The 22476-nt window shown below is 44.2% G+C and overlaps 2 protein-coding genes across 2 annotated transcripts in view; one reads left to right on the top strand and one right to left on the bottom strand.

The window, feature by feature from the left end:
- snd1 (staphylococcal nuclease and tudor domain containing 1) overlaps window positions 1–22476 on the top strand; it is a 1128702-nt gene that overhangs the window by 603357 nt on the left and 502869 nt on the right.
- lrrc4.2 (leucine rich repeat containing 4.2) lies at window positions 4538–8586 on the bottom strand. The gene has a single exon (XM_038811722.1). The coding sequence runs from the start codon at window positions 7481–7483 to the stop codon at window positions 5585–5587; it is 1899 nt and encodes a 632-aa protein (XP_038667650.1). The 5' UTR covers window positions 7484–8586; the 3' UTR covers window positions 4538–5584.

Here is a 22476-nt window from a genome sequence, read left to right as displayed (position 1 = left end):
TCCTCCCCCACCCCTGCTCTCCTCCCCCGCCCCTGCTCTGCTCCCCCGCCCCTGCTCTGCTCCCCCCGCCCCTGCTCTGCTCCCCCCGCCCCTGCTCTGCTCCCCCCGCCCCTGCTCTCCTCCCCCCGCCCCTGCTCTCCTCCCCCCGCCCCTGCTCTCCTCCCCCCGCCCCTGCTCTCCTCCCCCCGCCCCTGCTCTGCTCCCCCCGCCCCTACTCTGCTCCCCCCGCCCCTGCTCTGCTCCCCCGCCCCTGCTCTCCTCCCCCCCCCCCCGCCCCTGCTCTCCTCCCCCCCCGCCCCTGCTCTCCTCCCCCCGCCCCTGCTCTGCTCCCCCCGCCCCTGCTCTGCTCCCCCCGCCCCTGCTCTGCCCTGGTCTGCTCCCCCCGCCCCTGCTCTGCTCCCCCCGCCCCTGCTCTGCTCCCCCGTCCCTGCTCTCCTCCCCCGTCCCTGCTCTCCTCCCCCCCGCCCCTGCTCTCCTCCCCCCGCCCCTGCTCTCCTCCCCCCGCCCCCGCTCTCCTCCCCCCCGCTGGCACCTCCCCTCCCCCTGCCCGGCATCTCCCCTCCCCCAATCCTGCTCTCTCTCTCCACCCCGCCCAACCACCCCGGCTGCTTGCCACCCCCTTGCACGACTCCCACCCCTTTGCACTCGCCCTTGCACCTTTCCTTCAGCCTTACTTTTGTTCAATAAAATGCTTCTGCCAAATATATAGCCTGGTTTGCTGTCCCATCCAAATTTTAAAATAAGTTTATAACCAATAGCCAATTTTTTCCCCCCAATTAAGGGGCAATGTACTGTGGCCAATCCACCTACCTGCACATCTTTTTGGTTGTGGGGATGAGACCCATGCTGACATGGGGAGAATGTGCAAACTCCTCACAGTGACTCGGGGCGGCCGTGCCGCCCTTCATGTAAATTTAGTGAACTGGATACCAATCCGGAATGGATCTTGTGAATTGCCTTATCTGCATGGCAACACCACTGTTTGCAGTGCTTTCAGACAGTGGATTGATGGGGGAAGCTGGAGTAGAGTGTCTATAGAGCTATTCTTGGCCAGCAGTGTGATATGATTAACATATGTATTATTAACAGCTCAGATAACTCATTGATGTTTCGCCACAATATTGGATAACCATATCTTGGCTCTGAAGGTTCCACTAAAATCACACACTTTAAGGTTATTTTTACCTCTAATGTGGAGAATTGAAAACACACTCAACAGAATCTAGGTAATTTTAAGGTTTTGTGAAGAACAGGCATTTTGAATGATAAATCTTGAGATTGCTGATATCTTGGTCATTTGTGAATTATTGTAAACAGCATGAAAAGAATATAGATCATACCCCTCATCATTATCTCCTGTACTCTGTGACATGTAATAGATGCAGACTATAAAATGTTTTGACCTGGCACAATTCCGTGGGTGGTTTTTAGCTGTTTCTTTCACAGAAGATATCATGTAAATACAATGTGAAATATATTTGGCGATCATGTCGTAACTTGTGGTATAAGTTTAAGACATTGAGTTCCAACTTCTTGCTAACCGAATATACTAATCAGAGCTCAATGCACAGCTAGGATAACCTACCTGGAGAACTTAAGTCCTTAATCAACCCAGCACTTGACCCTACAGAGAAAGAGACTGATATGAAAAGGGAAATGGAAGTACATCACCTCCTGCTTTGGAAGTCAAGAAATATTCTTCCTTTTCTCCTCTTCCCTTTTATCTCCCTCCCTTCCACCCATAAAATATGGTCAGGTTATCCTGAACAATATAACACAATTATACCAATGTACACATGTATGCAGGCACCTATGACATCAGTGTAAATTCTGTGTTAAAACAACTGGAATCACCAATCTGTGCACCAGTGTATATTTTTTCGGATGATTATCAGTCAAATGGCAATAAAACAAAATGCATTACAAATATACGTATTTGAGGAGATTATGAACAAAAATACGTCTTAAAATCATACTTCAACATCCATGAGGGAAATCATCAGTTTTTCCTGAAATAAAATGAAATGAAGTGAAAATCATGTGGGTGGAAAGCAAATTAAATAGCAAGTCACTATGGATTTTCTGCAAATGTTCTTTACCGACCCCTCGACTGAAGAAAAAATTAAGAGTGAAATGAAAAGCCCAGCAAATGGCTTCCTGTGTCTGGTCTGGCAGAACGTGATGCTGCAGCAAGTCAAATGTTGGCAAGGCTAGAACAGCAGTACTTCAAGCCATTTTTAAAAGAAAATAATTTTCGGCATCCAAAAGATGTAAGTTGATCCAATTATTCATTCTGAAGGAGAAGGGGAGAAATCGACCTCCCAAAAAAATCCAGGATATCCTTTATTGAAGGTGAAATTCCATTTCATTAATGTGCATTGCACATACTTCAGTGCGTTATGATTGTTTTGAAGTGCCTTAATTGTTTAGAAGCCTTTCACTGAAAATCCATTGATTGAAATATCAAAACATCTGTTGTATGTATTATGAAGATCTGAATAAAATCTAACCAACATTTATTACAAAAAGAACACAGACTCAAGAAAAAGGGGTCCTGAATTCCTCGTGTCTTGCTTACAATATACACTGATGGTGTTTGTCACTGAATCTTTTGAACACAAAAACAAATTGGTGAGGCAGTCAGAGGTTCTTGTCCATCTGTCTCGCTCCTTTTTCTCTTCGTTTCTATCCTTTACAAACTAAGATCACAATTGGACATTCTGAAGTACTGTCTAGATTTGTGTCTTGTCAAACGACTGAGAGTAGGGACTGCATTATGCCTAACCATTAATGTAACATTTTGAGAATCACTTTAGTTTATATCAAAGAAAAATTGGGATTGAAAGTACACAATACTTTGTTAGCTATTATAATTTCTATTTCTATTTTATAAACCACTTAACATATTTTAAACTAGCATTCTCGCTGAAATTTTAATTGCTGACGGAGAAATAGTTCCTGGTCCCCCGGGCACCTTGAATTTTAAATTCTCATCCATGTTTTCAAATAACATCATAGCCTTGATTACTTGCCCTGCCACTTTATCCACCACCCCTACCGTCACAGGCCCCCATCTCTCCACCTTCTCTGCCTATATCCCTCTTGGAACTTTGCATTCCTCCAACTCTGACCTTGAACCCCACTATTAGCAGCAGTGCATTCAGCAGCCAAGGGAGCAGCCCTAAACTTTGGGATTTTCTCCATAAATCTCTCAACTTCTCTGCTCCTTTTAAACCATCTTCTTTGTCCATGGTTTTAGTCACAGCACCTAATATGTCATCCTTTGATATTGTCTCAATTTATTTGCATCTGATTACTCTTTTGAGAACGATTTGTAATTTCCCCCTGTATTAAAGGAGCTAGATGAATGCAGGTATATGACATTGCCTTGAAGCCTGTTGCATGGGCAAAACTATTTCACAAGCAAGAAATATTGTCAACATTCTAAAATCAAGTGGCCAAGTCTAAACTCTAGGTATATTCCAACTACCCCTTCTCCTCACTTTGCTGTGCTTTATTTCTACTGTTCTTTCACTATTTTATCCAATTTAATTTGTCCTCACTTTCTGCCACTTTAAAAATAGACAACTGCAGTGTAATGGGTGGTTTATTCATGCAAAGCATTTGAAGGTTGCCAGGGTGATGGGGGCACATGGACAAATGTATAGATGTTGGTTTCGCATTGCTTCTTTTCAAATGCATAGTTTCATTCATTTCTTCCCTGAATATCATCATTGATTGGATGTGGCAATTTGAATGATAATCCATTGTAAACTAAAAGTAGCAATGATCACTCATACACAGTAAAGGCCAGACTTGCTTAAATACTAGAACAGCTATCAGCTGCTTATGTTTGCGATGAATGTTCCAGTGTGTGTTATGCTGGAGTAACAGACCTTGAGCTGATTAGAGTGCTTGGTGCATCAGCTCTCAATGCCCCACCTCCTGGTCTCAGCATAAAACGCAATGGCACGTTCATGGTTACAATACAGGACCAAGCATTGCTTAATCAACACTGTTTTATGTGGTCCTAATTTAATTGGTCAGCAGGGTGTTTATTTCTTTTAAACAGGTCTTACTGCCCTGGCCGCTAGCGGATTTATGAAACTGCAATTTGTTTCAATCTATTCTTTCAACATTTAGAAAATTCTAAATTAGTCAATCTGTACTCTCTGCATGTTAATACTGGGTTAGCAGCACGATCAGCAGATGGATTACAGCAGTAAAATTCAAATAACATTTACAAGAACAAGATTGGCATTCATACATTACAGCAATTGGAGCAAGCAGTGAAATTTTCTGATCTGTCGTTCAAAGCATTCTTGAGCTGAAGTATCATTTTTAAAGCATTGGGGTGCCCCTAGTTTTAAAACGGAATCTTCTGATTTTACCATGCAGGAATGAAACTCATAATTTTCTTTTAGTGGATATCATATTTGCAGCAAGGTGTTTCTTCCTGCAAGCCCCCTCTCCCCCAATTTCCTGGTATTGAGACAGTGAATCAAGTTTTTAAATAAATCGCTAGCAGTTACAGAAGATCAGTAGAAGAATTTAATACACTGTCTGTTAACCTTTTCAATGCTCAATGTCCTTCATAGCCCTCAGCTGACACACTGCAGCTGGACTCTGCCAACAATAAAGCAAAGTACTTATAATGGCGTAGATTAGAATGCAGGGTTTGAGAAAAAGCCAACATTACGTAATGTTTTAGAAATCACAGTAGCCTTGACGGATGCATTCTATTCTTGGTGCAGAAGTTGTGAAAGGGTTACTGCTTCATAATACGCCCTGATTCTCCCCCTCTCTCCCCTATTTTGGGTTTGCTGCAGATATTTTCAGAATGCCGTGCAAGCAGCGGTTTCTGAAGAAGTTGCATATCGCGAGCGCAGGCACACACTCACACAAACACTTACGCGCACACACACTCTCAAATCAAGGTTGTGTTTTGCAGTAATTAGCAGACTCATCCGCACTTCCACCATTTTATAGAATTCACAGTAACACTGCATGCAGAAGAGTGTGTTTATATATAAACATAAAATGTCTTGTCTTGGAACAAACCCTCGTTGGTTTCACTCAGATGCAAAGGTTGTTTGGCGATTTTTCTTCCATTATAAATTAAATCAACTCTTCTCAAAAAAAATCCCTTTTTTATTGCCTCTTTTAACATTTTGGCACAGTACAAATTGGTGCTTTTACAAGATGAACCTGTAAAGTCTGGTATTGGGCTTAGAAAGAATTCCCATATAAATATGTTTTACTGCATCCTCATAGCACTGGCTTTAAAAATTACAGAATGCCCTTTTTAAATTGGTTCGGCCCCATTTCTTTTCCCCAAAGTCATGAAAGCATCTTGAACAGCTTTGTCTCTTCTTAAACATAAGTTACAGGTTAGAAAATAGTTTATTTTTTTATATATATATATATATAATCACTTTTTTAATCAGCCATGGTTGCTTTGATATAAGCATATACAAGAAAACAGTCTGAGTTTTGCACTTTTTACAAAATTCTGACAACTTGTGCATTCTATTGCATTTATATATATATATATAATATATTATATTATATATATGTACAGAAGTCAGATCTGAGTCTCCTGAACTTTCTCCTTGGTATGTGTTTGTATAATAAAGGGCTCAGGTATTGTAGTGTGGAGCGAGTTACCCAGGCTGTTCTCTGTCCAGTGAGCCCCATGTGCTGGTTTGTACGTGTTATAGTTCATGTGGTCATGGACTGAGGGCACTACGACAGCTCCTTCTGATGGCGTGATGTCCTCGTCCACGTTAATGATCTCTATAGTCCTGGCTGCCGCCACCGTGCTCCGTTGTTGGTGCCGTTTGCGGAGTTTGTAAAACACTATGAGCATGGCGGCTGCAAGCAGCGTCACCGCCACGAAACAGCCAATAATGATTTTCGTGGTTTTCATGACCTCGTCCAGGCTGGTACGGGTCGTGTCCATGGTGGCCAATGTGGGGATCACCACCACTGTTTTTGGATTCCTCGTGCTCTGTAATAGCACTGTGGGTGTGGAGATGAATGCTGGCTTGTAAGTGGGTGGCGTTGACAGAAACGGTGGTACTTTAGTCCTGACGGTGTCTGGTGTCGTTTCCACGGTAACTGTTGAAAAGTAGGTGTAATTTGACGTGTTGATCTCCGCCATGCTGACTCTTAGGAAGGCTGATGCATCAGCATTCCCTTCCACGTTGGTCACCATACACTTGTAGGTACCAGCATCTGTTATTAAAACGTGCAAGAAGTATAGGGTCCCATTGTTAAATACAGATATACGGGGGTGTGTCGAGCCATGGCTCAATACCGTACTGTTGGGCAGCAGCCACCTGATGGATGACATGGAAGATGTTCGGCATTTCAACTTCGCTGTTCTCCCTTCAGAGATGTTTAGGTTCTGTGGCGGCTCCAGAATAACTGGCCGCGAGCATTGGAGGGTGCCCTTGTCTACTTCGGTCAAGTATTTCCCCCTCATGTAAGGTGGGGAATGGCATCGGCCACAGCAAGTAGAGTTTGTGGGGATGTACTCCCGCAGCCACCAGGCGAGCCAGAGGATATCGCAGTCGCAATTCCATGGATTGTGGTGCAGATGCAACTCCACAAGGTACTTCAGTGGTGCAAACAGATCATGTGGCAGCGAAGTCAGGTTATTGTGGGCCAGATTTAGTTCCACCAATGCAGTGAGGTCATCAAAGGCATTTCGCTCAATCAGATTGACTTGTGAGTTCATAAGCCAGAGCTTTTTTAGTGATTTTAGCCCCTGAAATGATCCTGGTTTAATTGCAGGGAAGTGGTTGCTAGACATTTCCAATTCCTCCAACCTCACCAGTGGTGTGAGATTTGGCATATCCCTCAGATTACACATCCCTAAATTAAGGTATTTTAAGTTAATTAAGCCCTCAAAAGCACCATCCAAGATGTACTCTAGTTTTCTAAGTTCTCCCAGATCCAGGCGCAGCAGTGATGGCACCCTATTAAATGCATATGATGGAATGCTTTCGATGGGGTTGTTCCTGAGCCACAATTCACGTAGCTTTGAAAAGGACTCAAATGCGCCACTTGGTATCACAGTCAGTCTGTTCTCAAACAACTCCAGTGTGTTAAGGCTAGTTAGTCCATTAAATGCACCAACCTCTATTTGCCGGATGGAATTCCGGCCGAGCTGCAAGACCTCCATGTGGTATAGATGTCGGAAGGTGTCTGCTTTGATAAGCTGGATATTGTTCTCCATGAGGTTGAGATACCGGGTATTAGAAGGGATCCCTTGAGGGACCTCTTTGAGACCACGGCGAGTGCAGACGACTTTGCTGAAGTGATTACTGCAGGAGCATATAACTGGACAACTCTGTTCTCTGTTTGACGCTTCGCACACACTCCACATCCGTACCGTGAGGTAGACAAGAAGAACCAGGGCAGCATTCCAGGTGTGATGCACAGTTACCTGCCACAAGAGATTCATGATGTGGCACATTCATAATTCACCATAGTCTGGGATCGGCACTGTTTTGAAAATTGGCTCTACCCTGGCACAGCAGGCTACCAGTGCCTTTAGCGATCGACAGTGAAAGGGGGAGGGGGTAGGGTGGGGGAAATAGAAAGATGCAATGAGGACGGCCTGTCACACCTACCTCCAGAAGAGTGCAGTTCCTTTTTTTTTCTTGCACTAGATACTAGTGCTATTTCCCCCTTGTCTTCCTTAATAAAAAATAAAGGATTCACAAAATGGCTCCTAGTAAATCCAAAGCAATAGAAAGGACTGACAGAGGTGAGGCCCAATCGGCTATGCAGGTGCATGCATCCTCTCTACCCAAGAGAGTAGCGCCATCAACAGTCGTGCTGTTTGTCCTCTGAGTTGAGAAAGCTGTTGAGCAAGCTCCATCGCTGATGTAGAATCCAGGCAATGCGTTTTATGTAGAGGGTTTGTTTATCGTTGCTTTTTTTTTCTCCACCCCTTTGCTGCTGTTGTCGGTCCCGTTTTCCCGTTGTACCCACACACTCTAATCTGTTTCGCTGTCTTCCTCACTGCCAGGCTTGGTTGATTTAAAAACAGCTACGAGCACCACATTGCAGTCAGTAGCTTAACTAGCCAGTTCTCCACCAGTAGACGCAGCAGCTGCAGGCTGCCTCCCGCACAGTTAGCAATAATCCGTTGATTGCTCCAAGGGGAGGGAGGGGGGGAGCGATTGGAGGAGGGAGGATTGCTGGGGAGCGCTCTCTTTCTCTCACTGATGAAATAGAAATCTTCAGTGATGAGCTTTTCTTTTATTTTGGCAGAATCAGCATCACAACAGAAGGAAAGAAAGGTCCTCTTCTCTTCCCTCTATTACTTGTGGTATCCTTTTTTGTTTTGAGGTAGTGAGTTGTGGCAGCTTTTCTTTTAGCCTTTTGTCCTGTTAATAAGGTTTTTGTTGGCCAGTGACTGCAACAGCTGCAACAGGAACCTCTGTTCTCCGGAACATTTTCTTTCTTTCTTCGCTCTTTCTCGCTTCTCCCTTTAACAGTGTTGCAGGCAACCACACAGGCTGCGCTCCCATCCCTTTGTCCTTCACTCTGAACGTGAATGTATTGCTGACGCATGTCGTAATGAGCAGTACATTGGTGTGATGCAGTGCTCTTGTATGTATTAACAAACCCCCCCCCCCCCCCCCCTCCCCCCCGCACCCATCCCTCTCTCTTCTCCTCTAGGGGTTAATGATAAATGCCTCCAGCAATGTTTCATTTCCATATACATATATCAACTATGGAAGCGGCTGTCAATTCCAGACCCTGCAGCTCTAATACTATTTTGGTTTGTTGAGTGTGTGATGTGGTGGCCGACTCTTTGAAATAGTCAAATGTGTTGCAGTGATTTAAGCTAGTTTACTGTTCTCGGTCTCTGTTGGGATAAACACAAATTGATGCTACGGCTGCTGGGGGGCCAGTGAGATGCAATTGGTCAGTTGGCTGTCAGTGTTACGTCATTCCTTGTATTGCTGAGTTGGCTGCTCTGAGGTGGCAAGACAATCTGGGAGCCGAGGGAAATGTTCTCCCTGCATAGCAATGCATTGGAGAAGGGGAAAGAGAAGAAGACTAAAATGGAGTCTCCATTCTATCCAATTAAACACAATTGAAATACACAAACCTCCTTTGAGTTTTGAACATCCCCCTCTTTACCTTTCATTGTCTTGCCTCAGTGGAAGATCAGACTACTCTCTGTAGTGAATGGTCTTGTCTGATTTTAAATGTTGCATTCAGTTAGTTGTATACCAGCAATTCCATGCCAGATCCTGATGGTACTGAATCATACAGTAGCAACAGACCTGTTTCTGTTTCTGCATGTAGAACTGTCAATATGATTAACTAATGCTGGCCAACCAACGGGGGAGATTTTGTGGCACAGTGGGTAGCATCACTATTTCTGAGCCAAAAGCTCTCTGGGTTGGAGTCCAGCCCCAGGACTTGATGGCCACAGAAGGTGCATTTGTGGCGTGGTCAAGCCCCTAAATTATAAACCCCTAAATTCTTCTGAAAAACCCATGGCTGGTGTCAGGGCAGGAGAGCCTCTTGGTCAGCCAGAACCCTGCGGTAGATGCAGCAATCTCTTGTCACAGACCGCTGGGGAGAGAGCCTACATCTTACACAGAATGAGAAATATTTAAACTTTTCGAGTGAAATCAAAGTGCCAATCAGTAGACCTCTTGCACTGGGCTCTATCTACAGGATATCCGGTGAACTTATGTTGTCCACTACCCCTCTACCCCTATTTCCTTGCCCTTTTTTGTGGTTGTGGAGGGAGGAGGGGGTAGTATTGGAGAAGTATTTGGGGTGGTACAGTATTTAGCACTGTTGCTTCACAGCGCCAGGATCCCAGGTTCAGTTCCAGCCTCGGGTGACTGTCTGTGCGGAGTCTGCACTTTCTACCCGTGTCTGCATGGGTTTCCTCCGGGTGCTCCGGCGGTTTCCTCCCACAAGTCTCGAAAGACTTGCTGTTAGGTGAACTGGACATTCTGAATTCTCCCTCTGTGTACCGGAACAGGCGCCGGCATCTGGCGACTAGAGGCTTTTCACAGTAACTTCATTGCAGTGTTAATGTAAGCCTCCACGTGACACCAGTAAAGATTATTATTGTTTTTATTACATTTTACCTGAGTGCTAGTTTCTGACACTGAGCCCAAAATGTAAAATGCTCCATTCTTCACAAAAAACAAAATTCCTCCCAAAAAGGCCTTTGAAAAGTTTTAAGATTAACCAATCCAATAGTCACTTTGCTCATATTGATTGCCTTGAGAAAGAAGTGAATCAGAGCTGAAAATTCAGTACATTTGGCATTCCGTATCTAAAAATTCCAACACAAGTAGGAAAGGAAGCTTCTCCCAAAAGAAAGTAATTTATTTCCCCACCCATCCCTCCCCAGAGAAGCACATTTATCACAATCTGGATTGGACACTATTTAGAATTCAGTTTGAGAATTGTTGTTAGAATCGTGTCATATGTAAGATGAGAGTATATAGGGTCAGAATAAAACATAGTCACTAATAGTTTCAACGTAGGAAATTCAGGAGAAATTTCTTTTTTTTTTTAAATAAATTTAGCGTACCCAATTATATATTTTTTCCAATTAAGGGGCAATTTAGCATGGCCAATCCACCTCACCTGCACATCTTTGGGTTGTGGAGGTGAAACCCACGCAGACACGGGGAGAATGCTGCAAACTCCAGAAGGACAGTGACCCAGGGCCTGGATTCGAGCCTGGGTCCTCAGCGCCGTAGGCAGCAATGCTAACCATTGTGCCACGTTTCACCCCAGGAGAACTTTCTCTGTCCAGACAGTGACAAGAATGTGGAACTTGCTACCAAAGGAAGCAGGTGAGGCAACCAACAGTGTATTTATGGGGAAGCTCTGTGTAACACGGTGTAATGTTGATTCTGTCAAGTTTAGTTGGTCCAGCGGTGATGCAGTGGTTAGCACTGCTGCCTCACAGTGCTGAGGATGCAGATTCGGCCCCGGGTCACTGTCCGTGCGGAATTTGCACATTCTCCCCGTGTCTGCATGGGTCTCACCCCCACAACCCAAAGATGTGCAGGCTGGCGTATTGGCCATGTAAATTGCCCCCTCATTGGAAAAGAAATACAATTGGTACTATAAATTTTTAAATGTTTCTTTAGGGTGTCACAGCTGAGTCTAACCCTGTCCCAACCAGTTACCAGTCAAGTCCTGTCCAGCGAGAGCAACGAAATTGCAAACTTTATTTAAGCCCTTTCCTAGTCCAGTTGTTTCTTTGTAACTACTTGAAGCTTGAAAGTGACATTTAATGTTCGTTGTGATTGTCTTCAATTTTAGATCGGAAGGGAATCCTGCTTACTTGCCAAAACTGAGTTATATTTCCGAGTTAGGAGAGATCGTATCAAATGTGCAATGTAGATCTGGCACATTCTTCACAGGCTTTGACTATTCAGCTATGTTTGCAGTGCTGCACTATCTGCTCCTGTGGGATAAGTGGCTGCAGTGTTTATTTGTACACAGATTTTTGTTGTCTCAGTATTTCTCAATTTTTGGAACGTAGCACAGTGGTGGCACAGCACATTGGCACTTTAATTAGAGCTGTGTCATAGATTGCCGGGTTGCAAGCTTGTGCAGCTAATTTCCACACTACTCTCTACTGCTCTGCAACACCTCATCTCTCCTCCCAATTGCTCCACTGGTCCATATTTTCAATCTTAACTGTACCATTGGGACAACACTGTGCTGAGGCAAGGCACAATCTTATGGGAAAAGATGGTCACCACTGAGCTACACTGATGCACCTTATTACTTTAAATTATTTAAAAGCAGAATTGCAGGTTGGTTCCAAACAATTAATGTAGGTGAAGAGAGTGATAGGAAAGGGAGAAGAAGAAAATAAACATTTCACAAAGAAGTCCAGAAGTCTTGCCATGTTGGAGAATGTGAACAAGATGATTGAGATATTATTTAGTGACTAACATGTTTTTTGCTCCGTTTCATTGTGACACTGACTGTAGCTGTGCTGGTTCCCACTAATATCCAAGGGTGATTATTCATCCCGTACCAGCCTCCCCGGACAGGCGCCGGAATGTGGCGACTAGGGGCTTTTCACAGTAACTTAATTGAAGCCTACTCGTGACAATAAGCGATTTTCATTTCATCAGAGGCTAAATACCTCACCCAAATAGTCATGGGAGTCTTATTTCACAGTGGTGTGGGCGACAGGGACACAGTGGCGTGGGGAACAGATTGCAGCTGTGCCCAATATGGGCTAGCATGTCATCCACATTATGAATTACAGTATGAATCAATGGCTTTTGGTTTTGTTGCCTTTGGTAAGATCTACATGCAAATCAGGAAAAAGAGACCTTAAAGTCTCTCTGTTACTCGAGGATTGTTATTCACTATGATGAAGTACAACAGTTGCAGCTGATTTTATGCTTGCATTCAGTTGACTTTCCAAGCACATATATGTTCTTGTCCACTGTCCATGCATACATGCCTTTATTCATTTGGAGTTACTGGAATACAGTCAGGAGCATGAAGCCAGGTAGTGATTTTTAAAATTGCTTATCACTCTCCTCTTCCACAATACTGAAGCCAATACTTATACAAAGCTTAACCCATCTTTTCCTGCCTTCTAACTTGCCTGAAGTATGCAAAACAGGCAAATGTTCAACAGTGGACTGCTTCTAAAGTATAAGCTTGGCTCATCAAATTGGGAGGTTACGGGTTCAGTTCACTCCAGAGAAATTAACACAAAATTCAACCCGGCACGCCTGTGCAGTGCTAACAGAATAATGCACACTCTGAAGTACTTTTCTGTCAAAAGAATATAAAAGATTCCATGATGCCAGTTGAATAAGAATAGGCCTATGTGCTCACAATAGTTTTCATTTGTCTTTTTTAAAGCCACTCTTGACAAATAATTAAATTGTGACATTTTGCTAAATAGTAAATACAATAGTTGAAAATGCTGCCACGGCATAGTTGTCACTTGTTGAAAATTGCGGGTTTAGTGTTGTTTGGGCTTGTCCCAGTGGAACCAGCAGGTCTATTTGTTTTAATTTAATAATCTTTAATGTCACAAGTAAGCTTACATTAAAACTTTCAATGAAGTTACTGTGAAAAGCCCCTAGTCGCCACATTACGGCGCCTGTTCGGGTACACACAGGGAGAATTCAGAATGTTCAATTCCCTAAAAAGCACACCTTTCGGGACTTCTGGGAGGAAACCGGAGCACCCGGAGGAAACCCACGCAGACACAGGGAAAACGTGCAGACAGACAGTGACCCAAGGTGGCAATCAAACCTGGGACCATGGCGCTGTGAAACAACAGTACTAATCACTACTAACTGCTACCGTGCTGCCCATTGCATGTTGTTTTACATAACATTACATGCATTGGTAGGTTATTGCTTTTAATTATATGAATTGCTAATTTGCATGCTAGGATTTGTATATGCTTCATTGTTTGACGAAGTTCCCTGCAGTATGAGATTATGTGAGCGGTTAGTTTGTTGGCAGGAAATCCAAGAAATTCCACTGTTGAGAGGTGACCATCAAAACCAAAACAGGTTTTGGAACTGGGTACTCAAGCAAGTGCTGAAAGCAGATTTGCTTGGAATTTAGAAGCTTTGAGTTATCACAAACTCTTTATTCTGCCTGATAAAAAATGAAAATTTACTTCAAATGTAAAAAGTTCTAAAGTGAAAGTGTGCAGAAAGTTCCATGTGTGAAATATCCCTTTGTATTGTTTTCTCAGTGCTCCCATGTCTGAGTCAAAATGTTCTGGGTTCAAGCTCAACTCTGCCACTTGAGAGCATGTAATCCAGGCTGGCATCTAAATACAGTACTGAGAGAGTGCTGTTCTGCAGAGGTGCGGTATTTTATTTTGAGATGCTAAACCAAATCTGTGCTTTTATGATTCCTACATGTAAAAGGCGAAAGAAGTTCTCCTGAATAATATATTTTATTTATAAATTGAGTAGCCAATTCATTTTTTCCAATTAAGGGGCAATTTAGCCTGTTCAATCCACCTACTTTGCACATCTTTGTGAAGTGGGGGTGAATCCCACTTCTTACAGTGTCAATAAAACAGATTATCTGACTTTTTAAAATTTAGAGTACCCAATTCTTCTTTTTTCCCAATTAAGGGGCAAATTAGCATAGCCAATCCACCACCCTGCACATCATTGGGTTGTGAGGGTGGCACATGGCAGAGTGGTTAGCACTGTTGCCCACAGTGCTGAGGACCCGGGTTTGAATTCCAGCCCTGGGTCACTGTCTGTATGAAGTTTGCACATTCTCCCCATGTCTCCGTGGATTTCACCCCCACAACCCAAAATGTGCAGGTTAGGTGGATTGGCAAAGCCAAATTGGCCCTTAATTGGGAAAAAAAATAATTGGGTACTCTAAATTTATTTTTAAAAATCCATTTGTTAAACAAAAATGAAAAAAATTAAAGAAATGAATAATATAAATGAAAAAAATAAAAATTAAATAGAACATAGAACAGAACAGGCCCTTCGGCCCTCGATGTTGTGCCGAGCATTGTCCGAAACCTTAAATGAATAAAATAAATGAATAAAACCCACCCAAACTTGTAAAACAAAATGCTGCAAGCGTGTTTTTTTAAAAAAGTGGCTGCACTGCGCATGCGTGCCCGATCATCGGCACGCATGCACATAATTTTATGCATGTGCGCCGATGATCTGGCATGCATGCTTAGAGCGGCCGCATTTTTTTTACATGTTCACGTCAATTTTAAAGGTCGCTTGCAGCCGGCGTTTTCAACAGCCGGCTGCTGCAGCTGATGCGTGCAGATTTGCGCAATCGAGGGCACCGCGACGGACGGTCAAGTGACCTTCCCTACACCCACCCGCAACCCACCTGCAGGTCGCTCCCCCGGGTTTGACAATGCCTGATGTAACACATCAAATGTACTTCATGGCACAGTGGTTATCACTGCTGCCTCACAGCTCCAGGGCCCCGGGTTCAATTCCGGCCTCGGGTGACTGCCTGTGTGGAGTTTGCACTTTCTCCCAGTGTCTGCGTGGGTTTCCTCCGGGTACTCTGGTTTCCTCCCACAGTCCAAAGATGTGCCGGTTAGGTGGATTGGCCATGCTAAATTGCCCCTTCATGTGCAAAAGGGTACTGGGTTCAGGTGATAGGGTGGAGATGTGGGCTTAAGTAGGGCACTATTTCCAAGGGCCGGTGCAGACCCGATGAGTCAAATGGCTTCCTTCTGGACTGTATATTCTATGATTCTATAGTATGTAACATATTTTTGATGTCCTGAGTCGTAATATGAACCTTATTTTGTTCTTGACGTTATAAATGGTAATTTTTCAATTAAAAAATTGCCTCAGTCATACAAAATTGCAAACTGAGGGGAAATTAAAACATCCAGACATATGCAGAAATGGAAGTTTGAAATGCACTTTGTGTTAATGGACTGTCAAGAGGCTGGTGTAATTCTGCTGTTGAAATTTCCCATTGGGATAATGAAATTCCTTCCAGGCACAGTGTTTCAGTGTTGAGGTGGAGTCATCAGGATTTTTTCTGTTCCTCGCAATCTCCCGTTCTCCACAATCAAACCAGTTTAGTTTGTTGGAGGTATTGATGTTTGCATGTATGACATTCCATCTAACTTTGCACCTAAACCGTTTCTGTTATGACTGATTTTTAAAAGTAAAACTCCAAGGCAGTCAATGAGCTGGTGAAGTGACTTTTGTAGCTTGTGGTAACTTACTGATTTCATTATAATAAAAATGGTTTGAAGGCTCTTTTTTCCAAGTATGATGTGGATTCGAATTCAAAGCAGTTCAGCAACGGAAGTATTTGTTATGCAAACTTTGGCAGCTCCTTTCTTTCAAAAGGCCAAAGCTGGAGAATTGCCTTAAAATGGCTTGAACATAGAACATAGAACAATACAGCGCAGTACAGGCCCTTCGGCCCACGATGTTGCACCAACATGGGAAGTCAAAAAACTAAAGGCCATCTAACCTACACTATGCCATTATCATCCATATGCTTATCCAATAAACATTTAAATGCCCTCAATGTTGGCGAGTTCACTACTGTTGCAGTAGTTACATGAAAATGAAAATTGCTTATTGTCACAAGTAGGCTTCAATGAAATTACTGTGAAAAGCCCCTAGTCGCCACATTCCGGCGCCTGTTCGGGGAGGCTGTTACGGGAATCGAACCGTGCTGCTGGCTTGCCTTGGTCTGCTTTCAAAGCCAACGATTTAGCAGGTGTGCTAAACAGCCCCTGACATAGAACATAGAACGATACAGCGCAGTACAGGCCCTTCGGCCCACGATGTGCACCGACATGGGAAGTCAAAAACTAACGGCCATCTAACCTACACTATGCCATTATCATCCATATGCTTATCCAATAAACTTTTAAATGCCCTCAATGTTGGCGAGTTCACTACTGTTGCAGGTAGGGCATTCCACGGCCTCACCACTCTTTGCGTAAAAAACCTACCTCTGACATCTGTCCTATATCTATTACCCCTCAATTTAAGGCTATGTCCCCTCGTGCTAGCCACCTCCATCCGCGGGAGAAGGCTCTCACTGTCCACCCTATCTAACCCTCTGATCATTTTGTATGCCTCTATTAAGTCACCTCTTAACCTTCTTCTCTCTAACGAGAACAACTTCAAGTCCATCAGCCTTTCCTCATAAGATTTTCCCTCCATACCAGGCAACATCCTGGTAAATCTCCTCTGCGCCCGTTCCAAAGCTTCCACATCCTTCCTATAATGAGGCGACCAGAACTGTACGCAATACTCCAAATACTCTGACATTTCAAACAGTTTAGACCTGAGCCGTGTATAAAAATGTTGCTTCTGTTGCTGCATCACTCTATTTACCAGCTCCCTTAAATATTTCTCTTCATGAATCTCATGCTTATTTATGTCTGGTTTGCATGTAAATTTTTTACACTCATCTAATGAGTTCGTAGTGAAGCAATTTTTCACAATTATCTTGCCCTTCTCTGCCTTATTTTATCCAGTTAAGCAAATAGCCACGTTTAGGAGTGCCACCTTTTGGTCCTGTCTTTTCCAAGACCGATCACTCAAGGCCCTGTTGAAATGATTAATTATCGTTCAAGCGTTATGTTAAAAAAAACTTATTGCAAAGGTGTAGCTAGCAATAACAATTTTTTTTTATCCTCTCCAGTCGTGCATCATTAGAATTGAAGCTTACCCTTGTGTATATTGTCCGATGTAGGATTTCCTATATACTGGGTCATTATAAACAAAATGGCTAGATTTCTCCAGCTGTTGAGAGTCTCTGTTCCCGCTGGTAGCGCACCCCATTCACAGGTTTCCTGATGATGTGGGATGGCTTCAATGGAAAATCCCATTGACAAGTAGTGGGAAGATAGAATCCTGCCACAAATGAGATGTGCGCCGCCACGAAACATACTGCTGGGGAAATGGAGAATCCAGCCCCATGTCAAAGACCGGGCGTCTGTGCCAAATGTCTTGCTGCTGCTGTAATTGAATGGATGCTGAAAAGTTTGTATGTTGTTGTGTCCAGTCCGAAACACATGGGCAAGTATTCTCTGATCCTGCGGCGGGTCGGAGAATCGCCAGGGGCGGCGGGGGCCGTGAATCGCGCTAAGCCGCTCTGGCGCTGGCCCGTCAATTATCCGGCGCCAATTCTCAAACGCCCATGGGATCGCCGTCGTGGACCATTGAAAGTGGCCCATCCGGCGATTTTCTGCGCCTTGACGGGCCGAGTGCCCATCAAGTTCGGCTGAGTCCCGCCGGCGTGGGTTACGTATGGTCCCACCCGGCGGGATCTCGGAGTTCCGGCTGCGGGGGCCGTCCAGGTTGGGGGGGGGTGGGGGGAGGGGATCCGAGTCCGGGGGGGGGGGCCTCCACGGTGGCCTGGCCCACGATTGGGGCCTACCGATCGTTGGGCGGGCTAGTTCCGTGGGGGGGCCTATGTTGCTCCGCGCAGGGCCCCTGTAGGCCTCCGCCATATTGCCCGAGGGACGGCGTGGAGACGGGAACCCACCCGCATGCGCGAACCCATGCCGGCATTTCGAGCGCCAGAGCAGCGGACACCACTCCGGTGCCATACTAGCCCCCTAGGAAGGGCTGAATACCAGGGCCTGGCAGCTCATTGACAGCAGATTGGCTCGCGCCGCTTTTGACTTGGCCGCGGGATCAGAAAATCCCGGCCAAAGCATCCAATCGTGCTTTCTTCAGGCTCAGTTTAACCTCTATTCTAATATTTATAACTTAATAGCTACTTTTAAAGCACCGCTGTTTTAGTTTGGTTTGCAGGCGCTGGCTGTCAAAGTTTGCACAAATAAATCTTCCCCTTTATTCCAACTGCTGACCCTTAGGCACATGAAAAGCGTAGGATAAGAGAACTATATTTGAAATATGGGTGACAGCCTCCCAGAATGGAGGGGGGCAGTTCATACAGTTGATGGAAGCAAAGACTGTGGATTGTTTTTGAGCAGTGATTGTCATATAGATTGTACATAGCAATATAAGGCTATAAGCCCCTCAAGCTTAGTGGTAGCATTTGGACAGTTTTACGAATATGCTTTCCTCACATGAAGCTTTGCCTGCAAATTAAACTCATCGGGGTATGATGATTTTCCAGGGCTGTGATATCCAAGAGGACTATTTGACCTCAACCCCTAAATTTTTGATGTGCACTTCCAACAAAGTAAAGGATACTGCTGGGAGCACATATGCCGAAAATTTCCTTCGGTGTTGGTTGGTATGAACAATTATCTCATGTCAGTGAGTTTCTTGAAAACACACTGGCTCTAGTATTGCCATGAGATGTTTTATCACTCTGCATGGAGAAGCAGTCTCACTGAATAGATTTATGTTTTGTGCAGAGAACAGCCTTAAGTGAATAACTATCCAGAGAAAGTGGCCGTCATATCTAATTTTCAATAATTGGATGCTGGATTCGGGGAGTCTAAATTGGTGAACCCTCCTTGTGCTTAAAAAAAAGTGTGTACAACTTGTGCTTATGAAGTCCAGCAAAAGATCATCAATAATGCAGTAATGCATCAACTTAACTATTATTGTTGAAAATTCAACATAATCAGTTTAGACACTCGGAAAATTCACACCATACATTTCTTCTTTAAATGTGCAGATTAAAGTTTCAGTTCCATCAACCAACATTCATGCATACCAAGGATAGCATGGGTAAGAACCTGCAATTAGGGAAACTGTTCACTTTTGACATGAAACGAAAATGCATATGAAGAAACTGGGAGTTTCTCACCGCACCAGGGGCCGGGTTCAATTACAGTCTTGGGTAATTGTGTGGAGTTTGCACAATCTTACCGCCCTGGCATGAGTTTGCTCCCACAGTCCAAAGATGTGCAGGTTCGGTGGATTGCCCATGCTAGAAAATTGCCTCTTATTGTCCAACGGTGTGCATGGTAGGTGGATTGGCCATGTGGTTTGTTTGCATGTGTTTCGGAAGGCAAATGACAGAATGACTGCAAAATCTTGTACTGGGGTAAAGGAGATGGCCAAGTGTCAAAAATGATATCAGTACATAACAACATGAAGCAATAATAAAAGCAATCAAAGAAATAAGAGGTGAATGAGGCAGTGTGTGCCTAGATTAAAGAGTTGTGGGATAGACAGATAAAAGGCAAATAATGAAAAACAGGTTGTGCTGAGTGGACCCGAAAAGTTAAACCAGAACCCTTCCACCTCATGTGGATGCAAACAACCTCATGACACTATTTTGAAGAAAAACAGGGGAGTTATCATGGTGTGCTGCTAATATTTATCCCTCAACATTACAAAAACTGATCTGGTCTTATCATATTGCTCTTTGTGGGAACTTTTTAAAAATTCATTTATGGGATGTGGGTGTCATGGTTAGGCCAGCATTTATTGCCCATCCCTAGTTGCCTTTCAGAAGATGGTGGTGAGTTGCCTTCTTGAACCACTGCAGTCCTGTTAGGGAGTCAGTTCTAGGATGTTGCCCCAGCGACAGTGAAGGAATGGTGATATATTTCCAAGTCAGTGTGGCGAGTGACTTGTAGGGGAACCTCCAGATGGTGGGATTCCTAGGTATCTGATGCTCTTGACCTTCTAGATGGCAGTGGCCGTGGGTTTAGAAAGTGTTGTCTAAGGAACCTTGGTGAGTTCTGCAGTACATCTTGTAGACACAGCTGCCACTATTCGTCAGTGGTGGAGGGTTTGGATGTACGTGGAAGTGGGGGGGGAAATCAAGCAGGCTGCTTTGTCCTGGATAGTGTCGAGCTTCTTCAATGCTGTTGGAGCTGCACTCATCCAGGCAAGTAGAGAGTATTCCATTACACTCCTGACTTGTGCCTTGTAGATGGTAGATAGACTTTGGGGGGTCAGGAGGTGAGTTACTCACCGTAGGCTTCCTAGCCTTTGACCTGCTCTGATAGCCACAATATTAATATTGCTAGTCCTGTTCAGTTTCCGATCAATGGTAACCCCCTGGGTGCTGATTGTGGGTGATTCAACAATGGTAAAGCCATTGAATGTCATGGGGCGGTGGTTGGATCCTCTCTTTTAGGCGCGTGTGTGGTGTGAATGTAACGTGCCACTTGTCAGTCTAAGCTTGGATATTGTCCAGGTCTTGCTGCATTTGGACATGGACTGCTTTGTTATCTGAGGCATCATGAATGGTGCTGAACATTGTGCAGTCATCAGCAAACATCCCCACTTCTGACCTTGCGATGGATGGGAAGTAATTTATGAAGCAGCTGAAAATTGTTGGGCCTAGGACACTAACCTGAAGAACTTCTGGAGTGATGACCTGAAGCTGAGATGTTTGTCCTCCAACCACCGAAATCATCTTCTTTTGTGCCAGGTAAGACTCCATCCAGCGGAGAATTTTCCCCCTGATTTCCATTGACTCCAGTTTAGCTAGGGCTCCTTGATGTCATACTCGGTCAAATGCTCCCTTTTTTAAAAATTTAGAGTACCCAATTTTTTCCAATTAAGGGGCAATTTAGTGTGGCCAATTCACCTACCCTGCACATCTTTGGGTTGTGGGGGCGAAACCCACGCAAACACGGGGAGAATGCGCAAACTCCACACGGACAGCGACCCAGAGCCAGGATCGAACCTGGGACCTCGGCGCCTTGAAGCAGCAGGGCTAACCCACTGTGCCACCGTGCTGCCCCGTCAATTGCTCCCTTGATATCAAGGTCACTCTCCCCTCACTTCTGGCATTGAGATCTTTTGTCCATGTTTGAACCAAGGCTGTAATGAGGTCAGGAACTGAGTGACCCTGGCGGAACCCAAACTGAGCGGCGATGAGCAGGTTATTTCTGAGTAAGTGCCTGTGGATGACTCCTTCCATTACTTTGCTGATGATTGAGAGTAAACTATCGAAACCATTATTGGCGGGTTGCATTTGTCCTGTTTCTTGTGTACAGGACACACCTGGGCAATTTTCCACATTGCCAGGTAAATGTCAGTGTTATAGCCATACTGGAGGAGCTTGACTGGGGGTGCAGCAAGTTCTGGAGCACGCCTTCAGTACTATTGCTGGAATATTGTCAGGGCCCATTGCCTTTGCAGTATCCAGTACCTTCAGCTGTTTCTTGATATCACATGAAGTGAATCGTATTGGTTGAAGACGGACATCAGTAACGCTGGGGACCTCCGGAAGAGACCGTGATAGATCATCCACTCAGCACTTCTGGCTGAAGATTGTTTCGAACGCCTCAGCCTTGTCTTTTGCACATATGTGCTAGACTCCTCCATCATTGAGAATGGTGATATTTGTGGAGCCTCCTCCTCCAGTGAGTTGTTCAATTATCCACCACCATTCATGGCTGGATGTGGCAGGACTGCAGAACTTAAATCTGATGCATTTGTTGTGGAATCAATTCGCTCTGTCTATTACTTGCTGCTTATGCTGTTTGGCACACAGGTAGACCTGTATTGTAGTTTCACCAGATTGACATGCCAGATGTTGCTCTTGGCATGCTCTCCTGCATTCTTCAGCTTGCTGTACACAAATTGGCTGCTGGTTTTCTTACATTGTAATAGTGACAACACTTCAAAAGTCCTTATTTGCTGTAAAGCACTTTAGGATGTCCAGTGGTCTTGGAATGTACTATATCATTGCAAACCTTTTTTGTCTCGGTCAAAACACTAGCAGAAGAGAACAGACAAGTTGACACCAAAGTGTCAGACCATTCACCAGTATGATGTTTAGATAGTGTCCCTATTCCCAAACATGATATCTCAATTTCTCAATCTATTTCCTATGCATATGTTTTGCCAGTCCGTTTTATTGTTGTGGATAATAGCTTGTATAGCTTTGCTTAAACCTTTTAATTCTAGCCAAACAAAATCTCTTTCTGTTTTGGGTGACAACAGAAAAAAGGGCGAAGGAAAGAATTAGCATTTTTTAACGCCTTATCACAGTCATTTTTATGCTTTAAAAATCATGTCTCCACAGTTACTTAGCATG

The sequence above is a fragment of the Scyliorhinus canicula genome, chromosome 11, assembly GCF_902713615.1.
Source record: "Scyliorhinus canicula chromosome 11, sScyCan1.1, whole genome shotgun sequence".
Taxonomy (NCBI): Eukaryota; Metazoa; Chordata; class Chondrichthyes; order Carcharhiniformes; family Scyliorhinidae; genus Scyliorhinus; species Scyliorhinus canicula.
Note: the sequence above shows the minus strand (reverse complement) of the source record. Positions and strands in the feature narration are given on the sequence as shown.